Source organism: Oncorhynchus kisutch, linkage group LG19 (assembly GCF_002021735.2).
Source record: "Oncorhynchus kisutch isolate 150728-3 linkage group LG19, Okis_V2, whole genome shotgun sequence".
In the NCBI taxonomy this organism is placed as follows: domain Eukaryota; kingdom Metazoa; phylum Chordata; class Actinopteri; order Salmoniformes; family Salmonidae; genus Oncorhynchus; species Oncorhynchus kisutch.
Genome location: NC_034192.2, coordinates 22,461,827 through 22,488,118, shown reverse-complemented (window position 1 = coordinate 22,488,118; position 26,292 = coordinate 22,461,827). Strand labels below are relative to the sequence as shown.

General features: G+C 42.7%; 2 protein-coding genes across 5 annotated transcripts in view; one reads left to right on the top strand and one right to left on the bottom strand.

The window, feature by feature from the left end:
• Positions 1-23,092, top strand: LOC109864451 (ATP-binding cassette sub-family F member 3-like). 2 transcript variants are annotated; one of them, XM_031797609.1, is made up of 21 exons: positions 1-124; positions 12,589-12,736; positions 12,890-12,966; positions 13,676-13,731; positions 13,860-13,957; positions 15,117-15,239; positions 15,778-16,044; positions 16,191-16,271; positions 16,871-16,930; positions 17,041-17,097; positions 17,344-17,366; positions 17,681-17,736; positions 18,374-18,574; positions 18,886-18,962; positions 19,222-19,266; positions 19,359-19,491; positions 19,866-19,954; positions 20,064-20,155; positions 20,733-20,865; positions 21,526-21,613; positions 21,783-23,092. In XM_031797609.1, exons 1-21 carry the CDS (start codon positions 37-39, stop codon positions 21,939-21,941), a joined length of 2,151 nt encoding a protein of 716 aa, XP_031653469.1. In that variant the 5' UTR covers positions 1-36; the 3' UTR covers positions 21,942-23,092. The 2 variants fall into 2 exon arrangements, with proteins under 2 accessions (XP_031653469.1, XP_031653470.1); XM_031797610.1 differs by lacking the exon at positions 1-124 and adding an exon at positions 10,233-10,377.
• The window catches only part of LOC109864675 (protocadherin Fat 4), a 50,293-nt gene continuing 46,806 nt past the window's right edge, over positions 22,806-26,292 (bottom strand). The window contains exons 22-23 of one of the 3 annotated variants that reach the window (XR_004204207.1): positions 23,387-26,232; positions 22,806-23,345 (exon numbers count right to left, since the gene is read on the bottom strand). Coding sequence is in view for 1 of the 3 variants with exons in the window: in XM_031797608.1 (XP_031653468.1) it covers positions 24,887-26,232 (1,346 nt within the window). In the remaining 2 variants the exon portion in view is untranslated. Of the gene's footprint in view, positions 26,233-26,292 lie in introns of all 3 variants that reach the window. The other 2 variants (XR_004204208.1, XM_031797608.1) reach the window with 2 other exon arrangements.

Sequence of the window (26,292 nt, the reverse complement as noted above, 5' to 3'; positions counted from 1 at the left end):
TGTCGCATATTGTGGGCACATGCGCTGTTCTTGTGGATGAGCCGGTGTATCATGGCGACATACGTGGATATTCTGAAGAGCGAGTTTCCCGAAATTGACACCGAAGTGTTCGAATATATCACGGGTAAGAGACTGTAAATGAATGGAGAGGGTGTGTGGATCTCGTACACTTTAAAATGCCAGCGGCTAGATGAGTGGCGGACGGCTTCTTCTCCACGTGAAGTAACGTTAGCTAGCATAGCCGTCCCACAGCGTTGACGCTCAGTCAAGCCAAGTTAGGGGAGACTAGCTAACGTTAGCTTGTAGCTAACAAGTAAGATGCCATTAGTTAACTTATCGGCCCGGTTGAACAACTAACTATAACCGGGTGAGCTAGACTAGCTAATTTATTGCCTTGAATTACTAGCCAATCAGCTGCTTCTGTGTGGATTTACCGGCATGTAGTAGTACATGGGAATTCGTTTTATATAGCGCTTTAAGGACCCAAAGTCACAAAACATCAACCTAAACATGAACAAAGAGTGGGGGGGGGGGGGCTCAAGGAAGGGAACGCGTAATCTTATCTATGTATGGGAAGTTTGGGTTTTGGGTATGAATCCGGCTTACATAGTTTTCACTACTTCCGAATTCGTCAGACGAAGTTCCTCCCGTATTCATTTTGGGGGCACGCGGTGCTGGGGATTGTGGGAAGGTGTGCGGCGAGAACCCTTACAAGCCAAGCGCTATAAAAAAAGTTACGCCTCGATCACACCGACAGGGAATGCATTTTGGTACACCGGAAGTGCATTCATTTCCAAAGGACACGCTGAGTTTGCCTTGAAGCGTTGCAGAGCGTTCATATAAACTGCTTGACATAAATGGTCGCAGAAGGTGAATTTGCGTGACCATTTTGCGCTATCAATTCAAGGGCTTTATTGGCATGGGAAACATATGTTCACATTACCAAAGCAAGTGAAGTAGATAATAAACAAAAGTTAAATAAACAATTTCACTGTCGGTGTGATGAAGGCCTTAAGCTCTGCTCTACTTTATGCAAATTGCACGCTGCCACTGCTGCCGTTAACCAATCAGGCGAGGAGCGAATGTTTGCTTGAAAATCTTCAGTTCATGAAACCGTTTCCCACCATTTGTTTTGGGCAAGCAAAACTAAAAAACATGGAGGACGGCCAATCATCGCAGTGTCTGGTTTTTCAATTCTATGTTATGTCACTTTGTTAGATAGAATACAGAGACAAAATCGGAAGGTAAGTGGCATGGAGGAGGATTGTGAGTGAAGAGAGATTTGCACAAACAATTAGAAACTAGTGATTACCCTAAATTCCGGTTATTTTTAGTTTTTTTAAATAACGAATTGACCAATGTTGGTTCAATTATTTGAATTCTATTTCGTAAATGTTTTTTTCTGTGATTTCAATGTGCAAATTGCACGGTTTCTCTTGATAAATCAGATCCAGCCAAACTGTGCACCGTAGTAGGGAGTTGAAGTTTCCAACAGGCCAATATTCTACATAGTTTAAGTGCATCATTTCCTACAATGACCATAATCCATTGCGCATCTACTTGTCTGGTCAGTGTTTCTTTTAGGCCTGCCATTGAAGAGACAAAATAATGTGTGATTGTGAGGGGATTATAGAGAGCAGCTGTTATTTCATAAGGTATCTCTACCTGAAAATACCTGCTCAAAGTGATTGATAGTTGGTATTCAGCAGTCATAAAAGGTTGCTTTATTTACTTTGAAGAACTATTCAAATAGTTTTTTTTCCAGACAACAGGTAGTAGCTCTGAGATGGGATGATGACTTGGAATGAAGTAATAGTCATCAAATAAAACTAATATAATATACACAACTGAAATATTTAATTAAAGTAATGTGAATAAATTATGGTTGATAAGCAGTAATGGGCAGTCACTACCATAATGTGACTTTTGTATTAGTTGTTTTATTCTGTTACAGCATTCAACCTAAATTTAAAAAAATAATTGAACCGAAACCAACCTGACCTCAAAACACTAATCGCTGAACACTAACAACAATGTTTACTTGTGCTGCTAGCTAGCTATGAACATTGATCAACCTAAACCTCAAAATTGTGATCAAAGCCACCATTTATGACTGTATTGACAATTAAATTGGCCCACCAAAGGATAGAAATCACAAGTAACACACACATTGTAAATGATACACAAAGCATTCATTTCCCATGTATAATGCTACCTAGTGGATGAGGGCATCTTAGGTTAACATTATGATTCTCACATACTGAACAGAAATATGAACGCAATAGGCAAAGTGTTGGTCCCATGTTTAAAGATCCCAGGAACCTTCCATACGCACAAAAAGCTTATTTCTCTAAAATGTTGTGCACAAATTTGTTTACGTCCTTGTAAATGAGCATTTCTCCTTTGCCAAGATAATCTATCCTTTTGACACATGTGGCAAATCAAGAAGCTGATTAAACAACATGATCATTACACAGGTGCACCTTGTGCTCGGGACAATTTTATTTAGATTTTATTTATTTAACCAGGTAGGCCAGTTGAGAACAAGTTCTCATTTACAACTGCGACCTGGCCAAGATAAAGCAAAGCAGTGCGACACAAAGAACAAAGTTACACCTGGGATAAACAAACGTACAGTCAATAACACAATACAAAAATCTATATACAGTGTGTGCAAATGTAGTAAGATTAGGGAGGTAAGGCAATAAATAGGCCATAGTGGTGAAATAATTACAATTTAGCAATTAAATGCTGGAGTGATAGATGTGCAGAAGATGAATGTGCAAGTAGAGATACCGGGGTGCAAAGGAGCAAAAAAATAAATAACAATATGGGGATGAGGTAGTTGGGTGGGCTATTTACGCATGGGTCAAATACAATTTGATTTGATTGCTGACCTATACTTATTACTTACTGGACTAATAACTCGGTAACTAGCAAAGAATGTCAACAAATGTACACATTTGCGACTCTTCACTCTGAACTGATCTGAAAAGTGCATTCACTCTTGGGTGATGGAAAGGCTGCTCACGGGCTACCCCACCAATAGAATTATACACACAGTGCAAATTAATGGGGTGAACTCAGTGAAGTTCAGTCTTGAGTCTGCGTGGCCTGGCATTTCTGTTGCACAGCAGTCCCGGAGGAGGTGCGCAGTTTAGCGTGAACATTGCTGATTATCCCATATATCCAGTGAAAACATTCTAAATCACCTTTCCCTTGCACAGAAAACTCTGGGGGCGGAATAGGCTAGTTGATAGAGACGGCTTCAGGCCTGATCCAGTTGATTGATTTGATACAATGTTGCACTTCACTAGCAATAGGTCAGGGCAGACTGGCTGTAGAGAGATGAATATGATTGAAATAAATTTTATTTTCATCCTTTTATTTTCGACCTTTTTTATTTGTCGGCTTTATGTATTTTAACTTAGTTGACAATGGACGTTATAGGCCAACGGTTGCATTGTCCGTCTCCGAGTTCCATGCGCTCATTTAAGATATTTAGCATCCAATGATCACCGTTTAACAGTGTCCATATGGCAGACGCTGGTGCTCCTGCAGTTAGTTGAACTTTTACTTTGATTTTTATATAATTTTAATTAAGATTTTTATGATTAACCATGTGATAATGATTTTGAGAAACAAAGACATTTGAAAAACTGTTCCATGAAAATACGCATATGAAAATCATAACTGGCACGCAGATAGGTAGAAATGGTAGGATAAATTGTATGTATTCCCAAACTGGAAACTCATGCACATCCTATGAAGTCTATAAAATAATTGCCTCTGTTTCTATTTTCAAGCAAGGTAAGACCCGAGGGTCTTACCTTGGGGGTAATAAAAGTGTGTGTAGGTGAAAACAGGTAAAAATTAACAAAAAGGTTTGCTGTGTGCCTTCATTCTGTCTTCTTCCTCCTTTGGGCCTGCTGTTTCAACATAGACAGGGAGACCGCACCAAGAACCTGTCTGTCTCCCGCTTTTTTCTTTATCCTTTGTAGTGTGTGAAACTACACAATGTCTTGCGGGAACCTGCACAATGTTATTGCAATACATTATTTCGATACATTGTAAAGAATTCAGTTTTCTCACACTACCCCAGCTAGGTGCATTTTCATGGAACAGTTTTTCAAATGTCTTTGTTTCTCAAAATCATTATCACATGGTTAATCATAAAAATCTTAATTAAAATGATATAAAAATCAAAGTAAAAGTTCAACTAACTGCAGGAGCACCAGCGTCTGCCATATGGACACTGTTAAACCGTGATCATTGGATGCTAAATATCTTAAATGAGCGCAAATTGGGGGAGGGACACAACAAATAAATAGCTTTGCATGTCTGGCTCCTTACACAATCAATCATATCAATCGTATGGCAAGAATTATCTCTGCTCAGAGGGCCTTATAAATAATTTTTGCAGAGAGAGAAGCTAGTGTGGAAAGAGCGTCTTCCACTTTGGAAGATGAATAATTTTCCGAATATGAGGATAATGTCTCAGTGAGTTGTAAGAAGAGGATGAGATTGACCCTCAACCAGCCCTAGGACCAGCATGTCAGCAACCTTCTGCAGGCTGCTGATGAGCTGGATAAATATGGATGGGAAAACTTATTTCCCAAGGAATGAGCATGGCTGCCAATGTGATAAAGATGCAACCAGGGCCAACTAGGAGTGCGGTTACTCATCTGCAGGACATAGTCTTCCTTTGAACTGTTTATCCCAGACACCATCCAGAAATTCATTCTGGACGGCATTCATTTGGAGGGAAGGCGTGTTTTTGGAGGGAGATGGACCAAACTCGTTTGCATGCATACTTTGGGGTTCTTATCATTGCTGGTGTTTTCAGATCCACAGAATCCTTGTGGGATGCAGAGAACTTTTCAGTGCAACAATGTCTCTGGGAAAACTTCCACATTTATTTCCAGGATTATCCGCTTCGATAAGCAAGACACCAGACCAGCTCTGCGGCAGATAGACAAGCTAGCTGCAATCAGGTCAATGTGAGACATGTGGGTGGACCGCCTTCCCCTGTTTTACAACCCTGTGCATAACGTTACTGTTGATGAACAGCTTAGGCCATTTAGGGGCCGGTCCCCCTTCAGGCAGTACATACTAGAGGTCGACCGATTAATGATTTTTCAACACCGATACCAATTATTGGAGGACCAAAAAAAGCTGATACCAATTAATCGGCTGATTTTTATTTATTTGTAATAATAACAATTACAACAATACTGAATATTTATTTATTTTAACTTAATATAATACATCAATAATATCAATTTAGCCTCAAATAAATAATGAAACAAGTTCAATTTGGTTAAAATAATGTAAAAACAAAGTGTTGGAGAAGAAAGTAAAAGTGCAATATGTGCCATGTAAGAAAGCTAACGTTTCAGTTCCTTGCTCAGAACATGAGAACATATGAAAGCTGGTGGTTCCTTTTAACATGAGTCTTCAATATTCCCGGGTAAGAAGTTTTAGGTTGTAGTTATTATAGGACTATTTCCTTCTATACCATTTGTATTTCATTAACCTTTTGATTATTGGATGTTCTTATAGGCACTTTAGCATTGCCAGTGTAACAGTATAGCTTCTGTCCCTCTCCTCACTCCTGCCTGGGCTCAAACCAGGAACACAACGACAACAGCCACTTACCTTGGCTTACTGCATTCGCGTAACAGGCAGTCTCCTTGTGGAGTGTAACGAAAGGCAGTTGGTTATAGCATTGGACTAGTTACCTGTACGTTGCAAGATTGGATCCCCCGAGCTCACAAGGTCTTTCTGTCTTTCTGCCCCTGAACGAGGCAGTTAACCCACCGTTCCTAGGCCATCATTGAAAATAAGAATGTGTTCTTAACTGACTTGCCTAGTTAAATAAAGGTGGGGGGAAAAATTGGCCAAATCGGTGTCCAAAAATACAGATTTCCTATTGTTATGAAAACTTGAAATTGGCCCTAATTGATCGGCCATTCCGATTAACAAGAATAGACTGACGAATTTCAGAAGAAAGTGCTTTGTTTCTGGCCATTTTGAGTCTAATCAAACCCACAAATGTTGATGCTCTAGATACTCAACTAGTCTAAAGAAGGCCAGTTTTATTGCTTCTTTAATCAGAACAACAGTTTTCAGCTGTGCTAACATAATTGCAAAAGGGTTTTTAAAATGGTCTTTTAAAATGATCAACTTGGATTAGCTAACACAACGTGCCATTGGAACACAGGAGTGATGGTTGCTGATAATGGGCCTCTGTACACCTATGTAGATATTAAATATCAGCCATTTCCTGGTACGATAGTCATGTACAACATTAACAATATCTACACTGTATTTCTGAAAATGTTGATGTCGTTTTAATGGACAAAAAATGTGATTCTTTCAAAAACAAGGAGTGACCCCAAACTTTTGAACGGTAGTGTGTGTGTGAGCAAATATTAACCATGTATGCTGTCAATACGGCTTGTAATTTATATAAGTCAACATCAACAGTTGAAGTCGTAAGTTTACATTACACTTAGGTTGGAGTCATTGAAACTAGTTTTTCAAACACTCCACAAATTTCTTGTTAACAAACTATAGTTTTGGCAAGTCGGTTAGGACGTCTACTTTGTGCATGACACGTAATTTTTCTAACAATTGTTTACAGACATATTATTTCACTTATAATTCACTGTATCACAATTTCAGTGGGTCAGAAGTTTACATACACTAAGTTGTGCCTTTAAACAACTTGGGAAATTCCAGAATAATGTCATGGCTTTAGAAGCTTCTGATAGGCTATTGACATAATTTGAGTCAATTGGAGGTGTACCTGTGGATGTATTTCAAGGCCTACCTTCAAACTCAGTGCCTCTTTGCTTCACATGGGAAATTCAAAAGAAATCAGCCTAGACTTCAGAAAAAACCATTGTAGACCTTCAATCTGGTTCATCCTTGGGAGCAATTTCCAAATGCCTGAAGGCACCACTTTCATCTGTACAAACAATAGTACGCAAGTATAAACACCATGCGACCACGCAGGCTTCATACCGCTCAGGAAGGAGATGCATTCTGTCTCCTAGAGATTAACGTATTTTGGTGCGAAAAGTGCAAATCAATCCCAGAACAGCAGCAAAGAACCATGTGAAGATGCCAGAGGAAACGGGTACAAAAGTATCTATATCCACAGTAAAACAAGTCCTATATCGACATAACCTGAAAGGCCGCTCAGCAAGAAAGAAGCCACTCCTCCAAAACCACCATTAAAAAAGCCAGACTACGGTTTTCAACTGCACATGGGGACAAAGTTTGTACATTTTTGGAGAAATGTCCTCTGATCTGATGAAACAAAAATCGAACTGATTGGCCATCATGACTGTTGTTATGTTTGGAGGAAAAGGGGGAGGCTTGCAAGCCAAAGATTACCATCCCAACTGTGAAGCATGGGGGTGGCAGCATCATGTTGTGGGGGTGCTTTGCTGCAGGAGGGTCTGGTGCACTTCACAAAATAGATGTCATCATGAAGTAGGAAAATTGTGTGGATATATTGAAGCAACATCAGTCAGGAAGTTAAAGCTTGGTCGCAAATGGGTTTCCAAATGGACAATGACCTGACGCGTTCTTCCAAAATTGTGGCAAAATGTCTTAAGGACAACAAAGTCAAGGTATTGGAGTGGCCCTCACAAAGCCCTGACCTCACTCCTATAGAAAATTGAAAAAGCGTATGCGAGCAAGGAGGCCTACAAACCTGACTCAGTTACACCAGCTCTGTCAGGAGGAATGGGCCAAAATTCACCCAACTTATTGTGGGAAGCTTGTGGAAGGCTACCTGAAATGTTTGACCCAAGTTAAACCATTTAAAGGCAATGCTACCAAATACTAATTGAGTGTATGTAAACTTCTTGACCCACTGGGAATGTGATGAAAGCTGAAATAAATCCTTCTCTACTATTATTCTGACATTTCACATTCTTAAAATAAAGTGGTGATCCTAATTGACCGAAGACAGGGAATTTTTTACTATGATTAAATGTCAGAAATTGTGGAAAAACTGAGCTTAAATGTATTTGGTTAAGGTGTATGTGAACTTCCGACTTCAACTGTAATTCTTAAGTATTTTTGCGTAACTTGTTATGTTTGTATTGTTTAAAAAACCCAATAATGTTGTGGGTCCATCAGACCCACAAACATTGGGTGAATAACAAAAACATGAACACTACACAAGGGTTAAGTATGTTTTCAAAATGTATACGGCCTCCAGCTCAAATTGTAAAGTGGTGGGTGACGTGCAGGTAGCCTGCCTTTTAAAAAAAATTTTTTTTTAAATAGTATATATATATATTTTTTTTTTTTTTACAAAAGCCATCAGAAACCCTGATGTGCAGTCTCTTGGGACATTCACTGGGCCCTCTTCATCTGCAGACAGGCTTTCGCAGCTTTATATATGAGGACAGACAATGGTTTTCCTTTCTAGGGACTTGAACTGGAGAATCTTTTCATAATGTCCTCCCACAACCCGCCCTATCTAACTAGTACTGATGGCTGGAGCAGCAAATCCTTTCAACCTCTTCCATTGCTGTTATCTACAAATGCATTTGGAGCATGAGTTTTTAATTAATAGGCTTACATCAAGCTAATGTCAATATGAATTTAGCTAGCTGTAGTATGTGGAGTTGGCTAGCTAGTAGCTTATTAGCCTGCACAGAGTGGCCTGCTGTAGCTAGCTAATAATACATACATTTTGAAAAATCTATTTATTTACTTACTTGAATAGGTTCATGCCTACGACGCGGCCAATCTTGTCAAGAGGAGGTGCTGGTTCTGGTCAAAACGTACCATTGGGGTAATAAGGGCAGGGCTGCTCTACCACATTTTGGGCCCCTGGGCACTGACCTTCAGGGCCCCCCCCACCCCCCCCCCCCAAAAAAAACCACTGGGGGGGTATTTTTATTTATTTTTGGACATCAATTAACTTATTGTATTTCAAGACATTTTGCCTGGTGCAGAAAGAGACATTTGCAGTTTTATAATGGTATTCTACACATTTTGTCATGAGGGTAAGAGAAAATGTAGCAGGTTCTTTGTGACTTTTTACCCCTTTTTCGTGATATCGAATTGTGTGTGACTCGTTTCGGGAAACTAGGCGTATGTTTTGTGTTACTACTTTACAGGAGAGGCATTTGAACGTAAACTTTTTGTTGTTGATCAAAAGGTGGTTTTTGGCAGAAATGCCTTCTGGAACATGTGAACTTTCATTTGCCTTAATAACAAACTTGTATGCCATCTGTAAATATGAATGCAGTTGTTGAATTACTAGCCTAGTTGGTTTAGCCAAGGAAAAAGACGTTAATGTTCCCGCTAGCCATGATTGGCTGAGTTAATGAGTGTGATGGACATGCCGAGAGATGAGGTCGGATTGGTCTGCCATGTTTTTTATTTTTATTTTATTTCACCTTTATTTAACCAGGTAGGCTAGTTGAGAACAAGTTCTCATTTGCAACTGCGACCTGGCCAAGATAAAGCATAGCAGTGTGAGCAGACAACAAAGAGTTACACATGGAGTAAACAATTAACAAGTCAATAACACAGTAGAAACCAAAGGGGGAGTCTATATACAATGTGTGCAAAAGGCATGAGGAGGTAGGCAAATAATTACAATTTTGCAGATTAACACTGGAGTGATGAATGATCAGATGGTCATGTACAGGTAGAGATATTGGTGTGCAAAAGAGCAGAAAAGTAAATAAATAAAACAGTATGGGGATGAGGTAGGTGAGAAAGGGTGGGCTATTTACCAATAGACTATGTACAGCTGCAGCGATCGGTTAGCCGCTCAGATAGCTGATGTTTGAAGTTGGTGAGGGAGATAAAAGTCTCCAACTTCAGCGATTTTTGCAATTCGTTCCAGTTACAGGCAGCAGAGTACTGGAACGAAAGGCGGCCAAATGAGGTGTTGGCTTTAGGGATGATCAGTGAGATACACCTGCTGGAGCGCGTGCTACGGATGGGTGTTGCCATCGTGACCAGTGAGCTGAGATAAGGCGGAGCTTTACCTAGCATGGACTTGTAGATGCTAGCATGCTTCTGTCTATAATATGAGCTGTCAGTATGTGTAGATAATCCTTTCTAACGTGGCTTTTATGAAAGATATCAGGTAGTTGAACTGCAATAGAGTTACTCTCCACTTTCTAGAGGACCGAGTTTTGAAATCAGTGGGATTAGAGTATGATAGCTAAGGAGATGGAGAAAATTCTGGCGTTTGATTGCAAATATGCAGACGGAGTCGGAAAGAGAACAGAAGGCTGATGTATAAAACACCTCTCCGGATTACATCTTAAAACTAAGGGTGACCATGACATCCGTGACGGAGAGGGAGAAAGCGTCCATCCATGTATACGGGTAAAAGAGTCTAGCTAGCTACATTTTCAGATATTACACCTTTCTAATGTTGTCAAAATCGTTTTCATTTTAAGTTGAAGTGTACTGCTAGCTAGCTAACGTTAGCTGACTAGCTAGTTAATGTTACATGTTTGATCTGTGTAGTAATATTATTAGTATCTCAGAGCCATTTGCATTGCCAGTTAAAGAGCCTAATGTTAACTAGCTAACATTGAACCTGGTTGGTTAGCTACCTGCAGATTCATGCAGGGTAGTAACGTTATGAGCTGGGATTATGATTAATTGTTTAGCTAGCTACATGTCTAAACAAAAGACTACACAATGCAAGTAACTATTTCAATAGAATATGTCTATGATGTCATTGTGACAATTGTCGATAGAGGTAGCTGGTAAATTCATTCTGGCTATCTACTCTGATTTCAGAAACACTCGTTTGAGTGTGCCAGAGAGCAGAATATTTTATGAATTTACGAACGCTCAACACCCGTTGAACATGGCAGGTGTCAGTAAACTTTGGAGAAAAAAAGCGTAATCACATTTTTGCCAGCAGCACAGTTGCAGTCACCAACGCTCTGGATAACATCAAAACAGCCTATCCAGCTCTGCTAGGGAGAGTAAAATGGTCAGTGAGCTGTCATTTGTGTCTGGAAGTAGCTAGCATAAGTTAGCCAATTAGCTTGGGTGCTTGCCTGCTGTTGTTAGGTCAGAACGCTCTGTCCGTTTGTAAATTCAGAGTGGTCAGATTGTCCGTTTGTAAATTCAATCTGACCACTCTGAGTTTACGAACGCCCTGAGCACATTCTGGCACTGCAGATTAAATGTTCGAACACACCTGTAGTATAAGCCAGCCTTTAGTCTTTAAATCTTTGGTTGTTTTGGTTGTTTAGTATATAGACTCACATGTGAATCCTTAAAGAGATGGGTGGGGCTAAAGCTTAGGAGGGTGTGAACGATGCTCAATGGGTGTAGACAAAGCTCTCCAGTAGGTACCAAAACATTTTTGAGAGAGAGAGATCCTGCCGCACTGCTTCTTGACACACTGCTAGTTTAACCCGTAATCCAACCACACCAATGTGTTGGAGGAAACGCGTTCTCTGGTGTGATGAATCATGCTTCAACATGTGGCAGACCAACGGATGAATCTTGTTTTGGCGAATGCCAGGACAATGCTACCTGCCTCAATGCAGAGTGCCAACTGTAAAGTTTGTTGGAGGGGGAATAATGGTCTGGAGCTGTTCATAGTTCCACCTCATTGAACACCTTTGGGATGAATTGGAACGCCTAATTGCCCAACATCAGTTCCCGACCTCACTGATGCTCTTGTATCGGAATGGAGCTAGCAAGTCCTCACAGCAATGTTCCCAACATCTAGTGGAAAGCCTTCCCAGAAAAGTAAAGTCTGTTATAGCAGCAAGGGGGCGGACTAACTCTGTATTAATGCCCATGATTTTGGAATGAGATGTTCGATTAGCAGGTGTCCACATACTTTTGGTCATGTAGTGCATCTGTTTTTGCAATGGATGCGTCTCAATCCACCGCATCTGCCTATGTCGCACTTCTGCATCTGCAGTGAAAGATGACAGCGCTAGAGAGGTGTCTGTCAGTCCATGAGATGTCCCGAAATTAGGTTTAATCACAAAATATGACACTCACGAACTCAAGCGTCTTGGGACACGTCTAAAGTCGGTACAGACAATCTGGGAACTTCTGTCTGAAACCTCCAAACAGTTTGGTCAACACACTAATATGACCCATCTGTGCAAAAGTGAAACTGTGTTTTACTCTAGGACTCCAACAGGCCTCACAAGACTCGTCTGGAGGTCCCCTGGAACCAGCTGAAAACAATTTATGGAAATACTGTATACAAGGAGACTGTTTAGTGACAAATACTTGTTAAAATAAAAAATATAGTGTTTCCTGATCTTCTATCTCTCAGATATAGGATAGACACTTAAGAACAAGCTTTGTTTAGATTTTTGTTGTTCCATGTAGTGAATCTGTTTGTGTGGGCTTATCGCACTCAGTCCCAAAATACATTTTTTCATCAAATAATGTTTGTATATATTTTTTTGATACTTCAAGGGATACCCAACCCCCCCCACCCCGCAAAAACATGAATTGAATATCTTTCTGAATTCTCTATGGTTTCTGTAGAACCACCTGCAACTGGAAATGGACATTTCTAAGCTATATTTCTATCCTGTGTGATAGGTGTGTTGGACTGTGGAGGGGCAGAGTTTGAGGATGGAGAGGAGGTGTATGATGCGATTGGTGGGCTGCTGCAGGGGTCATCGGCTGACTGTAAAAACGAGGATGACATCCGGGACATCTGTCAGCAGATGTTCAACACTCTTAAACTGTAAGTGCAACAAACACACAAAACCTTAACACCCACCTCTTTCACAACCAGCGTCCAACACAAACATTAACTAACTGCCACACACCAAAGGCTAATAATTTATGTAATTCGCTTGCTGATTCATCAAAAATATACTCATGTCTTCTCCATCAGGAGTAACGGCCATGCCGCTTCAAAGCAAGTGTTGCTCGACACTCCGGTGCAGTTGTCTCAGATATCTGCAGAATGTGGTACGTCTGCAGGGGACTTAGGTCTTGCTCTTTGTTGTCAGCTTTACGGTCCAGTATACAGAGGTGTATATGTAGAGATGTATACGTTTGATATTCATTCTGGTAGCCTGTAATTTTCTATCTACTGATTTTAGCCTTTCTTCCTATTTTCTCTACCCTTCCTACCACCTCTCCCATGTCTTTTTAATATCCTCCCTGACTTATTGTTGCGTCTCATTCCACTCCTTCTGTCTTTCCCATCCCCTACTGCTCGTACTTCCTATTTTCTCTACCCTTCCTACCACCTCTCCCATGTCTTTTTAATATCCTCACTGACTTATTGTTGCGTCTCATTCCACTCCTTCTGTCTTTCCCGTCCTCTACTGCTCGTACTTCCTATTTTCTCTACCCTTCCTACCACCTCTCCCATGTCTTTTTAATATCCACCCTGACTTATTGTTTCGTCTCATTCCACTCCTTCTGTCTTTCCCGTCCTCTACTGCTCGTACTTCCTATTTTCTCTACCCTTCCTACCACCTCTCCCATGTCTTTTTAATATCCACCCTGACTTATTGTTTCGTCTCATTCCACTCCTTCTGTCTTTCCCGTCCTCTACTGCTCGTACTTTCTATTTTCTCTACCATTCCTACCACCTCTCCCATGTCTTTTTAATATCCTCCCTGACTTATTGTTTCGTCTCATTCCACTCCTTCTGTCTTTCTTGTCTCAGTATCTGTCACTAACGATGTCCAAGGGATCTGGATGATGAAGAGGGGCCAGAATACAGTAAAGTATTTTTTGTTGCATCGTATCTTCTTGTGTATTATGTTCTTTGTCTAAGCTACAGGCCTGACTTGGACCTATGTTTTTCTCCTGTCAACTTCATCCACTTTTTCTTCCACACACCACCTCAGACGGTGGACGCGAGGAAGCTAGAGAAGGCCGAAGCCAAGCTGAAGCAAAAACAAGGGAGGAGGAATGAACGGGATTCGCAAAAAACAACTAGTCCACTGTGAGTTTCATATGCTTTTCATCTACACCCGAAGACCATGCAAACAGTTTATCATTGGCAGTGGTGGAAAAAGTACCCAATTGTCATACATGAGTAAAAGTAAAGATACGTTAATTGAAAATGAATCAAGTAAAATTGAAAACCACCCCGTAAAATGCTACTTGAACTCTGTGAAGCATTTATTTGGGCTGCAATTTGTGAGGCTGATAACTCTAATGAACTTATCCTCTACAGCAGAGGTAACTCTTCCTTTCCTGTGGTGGTCCTCATGAGAGACAGTTTCATCATAGCGCTTGATGGTTTTTGCGACAGTACTTGAAGAAATGTTCAAAGTTCTTGAATTGTTCCGTATTGACTGACCTTCCTGTCTTATTGATGGATTGTCGTGTCTCATTGCTTATTGGAGCTGTTCTTGCCATAATATGGACGTGGTCTTTTACCAAATAGGGCTACCTTCTGTATACCACCCCTACCTTGTCACAACACAACTAATTTGCTCAAATGCATTAAGAAGGAAAGAAATTCCACAAATTCACTTTTAACAAGGCACACCTGTTAATTGAAATAGATTCCAGGTGACTACCTCATGAAGCTGGTTGAGAGAATGCCAAGAGTATGCAAAGCTGTCATCAAGGCAAAGGGTGGTTACTTTGAAGAATTTCAAATATAAAATATATTTTGATTTCTTTAACATTTTTTGGGGTTACTACATGATTACTTATGTGTTATTTCATAGTTTTGATGTTATTCTAGAATTTAGAAAATAGTACAAATAAAGAAAAACCCTGCAATGAGTAGGTGTCCAAACCTTTTACTGGTAGTACAAAAGTATAAAATACCCCCCCAAAAATAACTTAAGTAGTACTTAAAAGTATGTTTTCTTCAGTACTTTACACCACTGATCATTGGTTTGGTATTGTGACAGCAAAAATACAGATTTCTATTCACCGATGTATGATGAAGTTCGGTTACCGTGTCAGAGTGATATGATTTGGACTGATGTTTCACCTCTGCCTGTCTGTCATTCCTCTGTCTCTCTTCCACTGTCTTCCTTCCTGTACTCATTCTCTCTACTTCTATCTAATTTGTCTCCTTCTGGTTCCCTCTGTGTCTGTCTCACTCTGTTCTCGTCCGCTCTGCCTACCGCTGTTTGTCTCAGGGTACTGGAGGAGGCATCAGCCAGCCAGGCCAGTAGCAAAAAGGACAGTCGCGTCGACTTGTCCGGGAAGAATCGCACCTACGACATCCGCATCGAGAACTTTGACGTGTCGTTTGGCGAGCGGTGAGGGGTTCACTCTTAAGCTGCGTCCCAAATGGCACCATGTCTCTTAAGTGCAGTACTTCTGACCAGGGCCAATAGGGATCTGGTCCAAAGTACCGCGCTATATAGGGAATACAGTTCCATTTGGGATGAAGCCATACCCACTCATTCTCCTACTATATCCAGCACTGGAGCAGATGGTTCATTCTAATCATTATCATTCAATGCTGTGTTTGCTAGACACCGTTTCCACCAGTATTTACCTGCTATTTCAAATGAGTTGATGTGGTTATGATAGTTACTTTCTGCAAATTACTTTAAAGAATTTCAACACAACTACCTGATATCAAATGGTGCGAAGGAGTGCTTGTTTAAATGAATGGCAAACAACTAAATGAGTAAATCATAGGTTATTCCTGTGTAATTACCCTTTTATTGTTATTTCTTATTTAATACCAGACAGCGAGAGAGCGACAAAGAGAGTAGGAGAGAGACAGAGGCATTTAAGTCTGAACCGTAAAGCAATATGCAAGCAAATTGTCTCTCTCTGATTTTCCAGGTCCTTGCTGCAGGGGGCGGAGCTGTCGCTGTCGACAGGTCGCCGCTACGGCCTGATTGGCCGCAACGGCCTTGGGAAGACCACGCTACTGAAGATGCTGGCGAGCCGCAGCCTGCGCGTCCCCGCCCACATCACGATCCTGCACGTGGAGCAGGAGGTCGCTGGCGACGACACAGGGGCGCTGCAGAGCGTGCTTGAGAGCGACATGGTCCGGGAGGGGCTCCTCACGGAGGAACGCCTGCTGAATGCGCGCATAGCCAACGGAACGTACGTCAGTCTTACTTACTCCTTACATTGGAAGGAGTCAATACTGGCAGCCTTGGCAGATTTAAATGTTTTTGCAGGATTTTTACACTTTTGGGTTTGAAACTGCAACAGTCACTAAACCTGCAGTTTATTCTATTCCATGTTAGTGCTGAAGGAATGGAGACTGTTCGACTATCGGAGATCTATGCTAAACTGGAGGAGATTGAAGCAGACAAGGCACCTGCCCGGTAAAGAGCCACACTAAACATGTCTGTACATAATGTCATATCTGTGTGTACCTTACATTAGCAGTGTATTTAGGTATGTACATGTCATATCTGTGTGTACCTTACATTAGCAGTGTATTTAGATATGTACATGTCATATCTGTGTGTACCTTACATTAGCAGTGTATTTAGGTATGTACATGTCATATCTGTATGTACCTTACATTAGCATTGTATTTAGGTATGTACATGTCATATCTGTGTGTACCTTACATTAGCAGTGTATTTAGGTATGTACATAATGTCATATCTGTGTACCTTACATTAGCAGTGTATTTAGGTATGTACATAATGTCATATCTGTGTACCTTACATTAGCAGTGTATTTAGATATGTACATAATGTCATATCTGTGTACCTTACATTAGCAGTGTATTTAGGTATGTACATAATGTCATATCGGTGTACCTTACATTAGCAGTGTATTTAGATATGTACATAATGTCATATCTGTGTGTATACTGTACAACAGATGACAACCGATGCATGTTCTGGTTTGATAATTGTTTTCTGTTTCTCTCCCCCCCCCCCCTCCCCCTCTTTTCCTCTCTTTTATACAGTGCTTCAATCATCCTATGTGGTTTAGGTTTTTCTCCCAAAATGCAAACGCTGACAACCAAGTAAGTTGCTGTGTGTGTGTCTGTGTGTCTGTGTGTCTGTGTGTCTGTGTGTCTGTGTGTCTGTGTGTGTGTGCACAATTAACTGATCTCTCTCTGTGTTCTCTTCACAGGGAGTTTTCTGGAGGGTGGCGAATGAGATTAGCTCTGGCTAGAGCGCTCTTCGCCAAGTGAGTCTCTGCTTGTCGCTTTTATCCTGAGGACAGTCTTCCCAATTAAAATACAAGGACAGAGATTATATTAGAATATTTCTGTACATTTATAAATCTCCAATGAGCTATTTCCTGAATCTCAATGTATTATAGACCATCAATTCCATAGACAGATTATCAAGACATAAATGTGGCTCTGCTAAATATTCTAAAGCTAGCTTCAAGCCTCTAAGTAATGTGTATATTTGTATTGTCTCTTTTTAGGCCTGATCTTTTGTTACTTGATGGTGAGTGATTAAACCACATGAAGTATTTTTGTTTGATCAGTTCAATGGTGTCCAGCAGTCAGTGCAAAGGCCCTCTGACTGACTGTTGGTCTGTCTGTTTGTTTCTCAGAGCCCTCTGACTGACTGTTGGTCTGTCTGTTTGTTTCTCAGAGCCCTCTGACTGACTGTTGGTCTGTCTGTTTGTTTCTCAGAGCCCTCTGACTGACTGTTGGTCTGTCTGTTTGTTTCTCAGAGCCCTCTGACTGACTGTTGGTCTGTCTGTTTGTTTCTCAGAGCCCTCTGACTGACTGTTGGTCTGTCTGTTTGTTTCTCAGAGCCCACCAACATGTTGGATGTCCGAGCCATTCTTTGGCTGGAGAATTACCTGCAGGTAGGTTACTCCTGCTTACCGAATCAAATTCAGTCCCCGATTGGTGAAAGCACAGGCAAGCGTGGGACAATAGGGACTTTCTACCATATTCCTTACCCGAGTCCAGGTCAATGGGTGTGAATGGGTGTACATTTCAGGGAGAAGGGTAGAAAATAGGAGAGCATACGTTAAATTGTTTTAATTTCCAGAACGTGCTGGGTAATTCAAATTTTGCCTCTGGGTGTCCTTGAGACAAGAGGGGTCCTCTACATTGGCAAGGGACACACCTGCTCACGCTCATGAGCCAAGCATACATGGTTATTCTCAAATGGATTGTGTTGTATCACAAGTTAGGAAATTGCGAACAACACTCAAGCCAAAATGTGACTTTAAGGTTGTGTCCCAATAATATTTCCCTTCTCCTGAAGTGTGCACTCATTTAGTACTTCTACAAGTCTAAAGACATTGGATTAATGGAGGCATGGGCTAGCTGGAGTTACCACCATATTTCTTCTACCACTTATTTCCATCCAAATCACTGAATGGAAGTGAATGAATGCACACTTTGGGTGGAAGGAGAGATAATTGTGACATAACTAAATCAAGAGCAACTTGTTCAACTTCCATATGGCCCGTTTAACTCCTCCGCCCCCCACAGACCTGGCAGACCACCATCCTGGTGGTGTCCCACGACCGGAACTTCCTCAATGCCGTGGTGACTGACATCATCCACCTGCACTCGCAGCGGCTGGAGAGTTACCGCGGTGACTACGAGAACTTTGTCAAGACCAAAGAGGACCGCCTGAAGAACCAGCAGAGGGAGTACGAGGCCCAGTTTCAGTACAGAGAGCACATCCAGGTTAGGAGCCCACACACACACACACACACACACACACACACACACACACACACACACACACACACACACACTGTCCTGCACACACACATTTTCTCTCACATTGAGTTATGCACATACAAACTAAAAAGCCTATGGCAAGTGTGATAACAATGCACTCTCTAAGCATTTGTCTTTGCTGATTAGTATGTTTATTTTATTTGATCTTGAAATGCCAAACGTATCAACATCCTGCTAAATACTAGATGATATATTATAGTATCTTATTACTATACATTATTATCGTGGATTGATCCCCTCCCTCTGTGTGCCAGGTGTTTATCGACCGGTTCAGATACAACGCCAACAGAGCGGCACAGGTGCAGAGCAAACTGAAGCTCTTAGAAAAACTGTGAGTAACCATCTATTTCAAAATGTTACACGCACCCCACCCTGCTTTCTCTCATGTAGGGCTCCCTGGGAATTACAGCCTGAAAGTCCAATTAATTGTAAAGGATAACTTCCGTCTTGCACATGCATGATGACCTCTGCATGTTTGTTTGCCTGTGCAAACAGAACAGGTGCACAGGGGAATGAATGGTCAGTGTAAAGAATATATCTATTGTCATCTGTCATCCATTCCCCCGCTGCTCTTCTCTTGTCTCCTGCAGGCCTGAACTCAAACCTCTGGAGAAGGAAACCGAAGTCACCTTAAAGTAAGAGACCGCTCCTCCTGTCCCGAATGAAGTCAGGTTTCAATTCTCATATTAATCTGAGCGCTAACGTGCGTACGTGCGTCTGTCCACAGGTTCCCTGATAACTTTGAGAAGCTGTCTCCCCCGGTGCTCCAGTTGGATGAGGTGGAGTTCTACTATAACACTGACCAGCGCCTCTTCACACAGCTGTCTGTGTCTGCAGACCTGGAGTCTCGCATCTGCATCGTACGTATTAATCACACTGCTCTCAATCCCGATGACTAGTTCTAAATCACATGCACTGCTAATAATTAGGGATGCACCGATGTGATCATTCTGGGCTGATGCCAATATTTTCTTTGCGATTTCAACTGATTTAGATATTTTTTTCATTTTATGGCCCGTTTAAATGTCCTAGCACAGATAGAACCGTTGTTGCACTTCCTATGTTCATAAGGCTAGTAAGAACATATCTTCGCCCCCACATCGTCACTGATATATTGTGCCTCCATTAATATTGTACTTTAAACCTGTGAAACACTTCCACAGACAACGCTCTGTGCAACCTTCCAACTGCTAAAGTAGTACCTACAGTCTCTCTCTCTCTCTCTCTCTCTCAGGTGGGTGAGAACGGGGCGGGTAAATCCACCATGCTCAAGCTACTGATGGGAGAGTTAACGCCTGTCAACGGCATCAGACACGCCCATCGGTGAGGTTCTATGCTTGACGTTAGCCATGTTCCTTTGCTGCTAGTGTGTGTCTCGGTGGGTGTGCGTGCAGGGAAGTAAACGACAGCTTTATTTCCCTTTCTCGCTCAGGAACCTGAAGATCGGTTATTTCAGTCAGCACCACGTGGATCAACTGGACCTTAACGTGTGTTCAATTGAGCTGCTACTCAACAAATTCCCAGGTGACCACCCACCACCAAAACATATCAATACTGATCATTATCAAAGCCTGGGCTGTGTTCATTAGGCACCAAATGCAAAGGAAACTGATTGGAACAGCACTACCTGGACTTGACCCAATACCCGTTGCGTGCACTAATGAACACGACCCAGGTGGTTGTTACGAGTCCCTATGGCGGCTTAGATGACAACGTCACGAAAACAATGGGGCAAAAGGCAGTGTGTTGTGATTCTGGATGACCAGGTGGCTAGCAACAATGACAAGAAAGCTGCCATGTGAGGAATCGTTGGTGAATCGTTTCAGCTAGTTTTATCTTGTTCTTGATACCATGTCTTGTTTTGAGGTGTTTTAACTGATGCTGATGTGGCTAAGATTAGCTAGCTAGCTAACCAAGAACTGTAAAGATGTATTTGAGACAAGTGCTATTTAGGTTTTCAATAAACGTTGGGGACTAATTATAATTTACATTCTGGCAACCGTCTAAGCCAACCCTGTCTGTTTTGGCCCATGTTGCTTAACAACCAACCCATCTATAGCCTGCAGTCTTTGTCATCTGTAACCCTTTTTGTCCCTCCCAGGTCGTAACGAGGAGGAGTACAGACACCAGCTGGGTGGCTATGGAATAACAGGGGAGCTGGCAACTCGGCCTGTGGCCAGTTTGTCAGGAGGGCAGAAGAGCCGGGTTGCCTTCGCTCAGATGACAATGCCTTGGTAATGCCTTTTATTACACTCCATGGCCGCAAAATTGTACACAGGATTGTCATATTGTAGTAGTAAACTGGTTTTAGTTAAGTTGGAAAAACGAGCTCGTAAGTTGTACGAGCAGTGTATAGCCTACCGACCATGACTTTTAATAATGGCATTGTGACCAGCTTAGCCCGCTGGGTTACATTTCTCTATCCTTCAGATGTTAAACCGACTCTGGTCGGTTCTTATCTTCGCTCTATCACCTTATAACTGATTAAGGGTCTTGACTGACACTAGTCGGAAGTTGTATTTAAAAACAGGTGTTGATATATATTTAAAAAATGGAAGCAGCATGCAATTCAGTTGTGAACCTCAAACAGCTAGCATTTATGCTAATGCTAAAACGATTTTAAAAAATCTTCACTAAATCTAGAGATTTGGCGACTACAGTGTTTGTTCGTCCCTACAAATCTGCAAGGGAATAATTGCTACGTCAAACAGCCACTGCATGGCGCTATAAATAATGTACTATTAGATTTTGTAAACACTTGCATATAGTACATAGTAATGCTTCAATGCGTTCATCTGTTTCAGCCTGCTCATAAGCCAGCAACTGCCCCCCGTTTCATTGCTGCTTGTAGCTACAGTTTTATCTCTTACTCACTTTTTCTCTTTCTCTCTCAGCCCCAACTTCTATATCCTTGATGAGCCAACCAATCACCTGGACATGGAAACGATCGAGGCTCTAGCGAAAGCGCTCAACAAATTCAAAGTAAGCTTGTTAAACTAGAAGAGAAAATGTCCTTTATCAGTAGAGTAAATCATGGATGGCTTTTCTTTATAAGCTCACTTTGGCCTCTAGCTATCAATCAATGGAAATTATAGCTCTTAAACAGTTTTAATCTGCGTTCATACACTTAACAACTCTATCCTCTCCTCAGGGTGGAGTGGTCCTTGTCTCTCACGACGAGCGTCTGATCCGGCTCGTGTGCAGAGAGCTGTGGGTCTGTGAGCACGGGAACGTGCGGCGAGTGGAGGGGGGCTTCGACGAGTACCGGGATATCTTGCAAGAACAGTTCCGCAAAGAGGGCTACCTGTGAGTGGTAACTCACCCATTACGCCAACTATGACAGGCATGCCAAGTTGCCAATTGACTTCAATAACCTAAAGCCCCCCCCCCCCCCCCACACTCTTCACTCCCTGACTGCCAATCATCATCCCCGGGGGGAGAACTGAGTTTAACTGTCCCGGCATCCTCTCTACTCCCCCACACTACCGTTTTTGTTTTGTTTGTGATTTAGTTCGGCCCGCCAGTTCAAAGTGGCGTACTCTTGTCCATTGTCCTGAAGCAAACACGTTTTAGGGTACATGGAGGGTACAAAATCTGTCCACATGGAATGTCGATTGTGTGCGTACTCCGAAACTGCTCCGGCCTCACCACTAAACCTTTCTGATCATAATAGTTGGAGCTGGTTTGGTTCACTTAACATCAAGGAGGATATTCCATCCTGTGAAGGTGGGGGTGCTGTACCCTCTAACTGTTAACCCCATGTGGGCAGCCATCTTGGAATAACGCTACATCCTTTTAGCTCTCATTAATATCAGTGAAGGGATGAATGTCTCCATTTCTTCATCCATGTTGAATATGTGTGTGATTGAGTGCGAGAGAGGATACATTTCAAGTGATATGGGATGATGTTTCTCCTGAACATGTGTGCTCGTGATGGAGAGGGATCATCTCTTAATCAGTGGAACCTGGGGCTGAGCTGAAATGGCACCCTGTTCCCTACATAGTGCAGTATTTTGGGAACAAGCCAAAAGTGCACCATAGCGTCATTTCAGACACCCCTGGTCGTGTTCACTGGGCACCAAACAGAAGAAAACAGTCTGAAACGGGGGGACTACGTGGACTTGTTCAATAAGAAACGCTCCTTTTCTGTTCCAAATGTTTTCTGTTGCGTTCCCTAATGAACGCGATCCTGGAAACATCCATATGTGTTAGCATGGGAACCCACCAGCACAACAACAACTTGTACAACAGCAGCAGCTGGCTCCAGGTCTTTTGGGAAGAAGCAGCAGTATCTCCAAGTAAAGAGGGGTATTATATTATATATACATCTTAAAGACAATTATCAGAATAAAAAACGAAATTCCTTCTGCTTCAATGTTATATCACTAACTTATAAATAGCTGTTTAAAGAACTATTCAATCATAACACCATGCTAAATAAAAAGCTTTAATCATCCATTCGCCAGGTCTGATGTTCGTGACTTTATTATTTTGACAAAGTGGACCCCGTTTCATAACAATCTAGAGAAGATCTATGGATAGAGTCCATATACAAGCGACAGAAAACACTCAAATAATATAAATGTTTTGTGAAAATTGTAAATGGATGCTTAATCATTCACAGGTTGAGTTCATAAAGGAGTGGACTGTGCGTGTGTATATGGTGCCATACAGAATTGTCAATTACTTCAGAGCTCTCTACAGATTGGTGTACCTATAGAAAGTAGAGCTAGTCAGCTCTACAGATTGGCGTACCTATAGAAAGTAGAGCTAGTCAGCTCTACAGATTGGCGTACCTATAGAAAGTAGAGCTAGTCAGCTCTACAGATTGGCGTACCTATAGAAAGTAGAGCTAGTCAGCTCTCTACAGATTGGCGTACCTATAGAAAGTAGAGCTAGTCAGCTCTACAGATTGGCATACCTATAGAAAGTAGAGCTAGTCAGCTCTACAGATTGGCGTACCTATAGAAAGTAGAGCTAGTCAGCTCTACAGATTGGCGTACCTATAGAAAGTAGAGCTAGTCAGCTCTACAGATTGGTGTACCTATAGAAAGTAGAGCTAGTCAGCTCTACAGATTGGCGTACCTATAGAAAGTAGAGCTAGTCAGCTCTCTACAGATTGGCGTACCTATAGAAAGTAGAGCTAGTCAGCTCTACAGATTGGCGTACCTATAGAAAGTAGAGCTAGTCAGCTCTACAGATTGGCGTACCTATAGAAAGTAGAGCTAGTCAGCTCTACAGATTGGCGCATACCTATAGAAAGTAGAGCTAGTCAGCTCTCTACGGATTGGCGTACCTATAGAAAGTGGAGCTAGTCAGCTCTCTACAGATTGGCGTACCTATAGAAAGTAGAGCTAGTCAGCTCTACAGATTGGCGTACCTATAGAAAGTAGAGCTAGTCAGCTCTACAGATTGGCGCATACCTATAGAAAGTGGAGCTAGTCATTTGACACTGGGGGGTGGTTGTTTATCTGGCCCGGGTTACCCCGGTGGGAGGAGTTTAAATTGGGTGAAAAGTGACTGCCCCCCGGGCTTGAGCAAGGTACCCCGCTATGGCCAATGGCAAAGTCGGCTCAAAACAAAAGTGATGTAATTAAGCACATGGAGTGATGCGTAGGATTTCTTAATGCTTTATCCAAATTAAAACTAGTTCATTTTCTGGCAAAGAGATGTATGTTTCTGGACGATGCACCATGCTGCCTTGTTGACAACATGACCGAGCTGCGCAGATTACTGTTAGATCTGAGAAGGGTGCTCCTCCCTCCCAGCTTTCGCCCGATGATGTGACGGGCCGTTGCCCGGTTCAACCCGGGCCAGCGTAATAAAACTCCCTCAATGTAAAGAACAGTAGCCCTGGTGCTGAACTGTTTCTGCGTTCAACTGTACTGTTGCCTATTAAAGTGAGACAAAAGTGATCTAAATCCAAAACACTAACCAAATGGAAGGTAAACAACACAATGATGCACAGCTTTAAGTGACATGAGTAAAACATGAGACTATTTCAATGCAACAGTCAGTGAAAATAAATGGGTGGGATAGGATGTTTGAGAGCATTGCATTACAATATAAATAGTCATTCTGCATACAGTACATTCTGCTGTCCGCAATACTGTCAACACACATTGCCAGGGATGTACTTTACCCTCAATTACGATGCAAACACCTGCATGAATAAAAGCAAACTCATTCCCTGGCAGAGCTCTTACAATGAAACAATCTTTACCATAGTTCTTGTACATTTCTTTTCATGACCTGTCATATGATCTCCTCCAGATCGCTTTGCCTGTCCCAGTCAGGTGGTTGTTCCATTGGCAGCCCTGCTATGTCCTCAAACACTGGGGCGTAGGTGTGGAAACACACACACATGTTCAGGAGCTGCTCCCAGTGTTGAGGGGAATCTTCAGAGTCGGCCATCCTAGTCCTGTACTGGGCCTGAGAGGGGGCCACAGGCAGGCTCTCCACTGGTTCTCTGGGGGTGGTGATCAGTGTCCGCTCCTGTAACAAGCCCTGGGCGCTTAGTAGAGCGAAGTCCCTGTCAAAGTCGACCTCTGAGCAGGTAAAGGAGCTGTGGGTGTTGCTGTCCATCCCTCTGTTTATCCCTCTGGTAGGTCTGCCAGGCCTGGGCCATTGAGCCAGCTGATGTAACTGAACACCCACAGGGCTGTTCAGCTTCCTCACCTCCTCCACAGAGAGACAGTGAGGAGGACCCCTCAGCCCTGGCACTACCAACCTCCCGGGGAAGCGCTGCTCTTCATCAGCTACCTGGCTCAGCGGCCCACTGGCCATACCACATCCTCCGTCTCTGGAGACTCTTTGGTCAGGGTGTGTCAGGGGCCTCTGCCACAGCTCCACTGGCCTCTCTTGGTCATCTGGATTTGGGGAATCTGGCGTTTTCTTCTGACATCCCCTCAATCCTCCCCTCACTCCAGTCTCTGTCCTCTCCCAATCTGTGTTGTGGAGAGACCCAGTGAGCCTTAGAGAGCCAGTGTCAGATTGGAACACACTGTAGACACTGTCTATCTCGTAGTATTCCAGCTCCTCACTGTGTCCACCAGCCTCCACACCTGGCCTGGCTGTACTGTAGCCGTCCTGGACAGCCTCCCTCGGTTTGTCCGCCCGGATCCCGTCAGGTGGCTTCCCTCTCACCGCAGGTACAGAACTAGTGGTCCTCGGGCCTTCAAAACAAAACGCTCCGTTGTCCGTCCCTTCCTCTCCACGTTGCGGTGAGCCACTCTCAGCCTGACGCTTCTGTGGCCGGTGGCAGCAGGCGTTAGCATTGCGTCTCCCCAGGCAGAGGAACACACCCAGGCCCAGGCAGAGGAGGAAGGAGGTGATGGGGAGAACCACGCCGATGACCCACAAAGGTGCGGAGGGGCCCCTGAGGGCCTCCTTATCAGAACACACTCCTGCTCCTCCACGGAAGTCCTCTGGTGGAGGGGAGGAGCAGAGCTCACAGGAGCCAGCCGTGAGGCAGATACAGGAGCTGTTCCTAGTGCCAGGCGAGCCACCGCAGGCAGGAGCAGTGGGACAGGGCAGAGAGAGGCAAGGTAGTATGGCGTTGGTGGGGACATCCTCAGGGCAAGTGGTGGAAACACAGGAGCCTGGATGTACCAGAGGAAATGTGTGTTACAGTATGGACAGGTAAGAGGAGGAGCCTATCT

What these genes read in the sequence shown, in the direction of transcription:
- LOC109864451 (XM_031797609.1), top strand. Translation starts at nt 37, where the DNA reads ATGAGCCGGTGTATCATGGCGACATACGTGGATATTCTGAAGAGCGAG. An exon ending in ATGCAAACGCTGACAACCAA is followed by an intron (nt 16,931 to 17,040) that starts GTAAGTTGCTGT and finishes TTCTCTTCACAG; the next exon opens with GGAGTTTTCTGGAGGGTGGC. An exon ending in GCTACTCAACAAATTCCCAG is followed by an intron (nt 20,156 to 20,732) that starts GTGACCACCCAC and finishes TGTCCCTCCCAG; the next exon opens with GTCGTAACGAGGAGGAGTAC.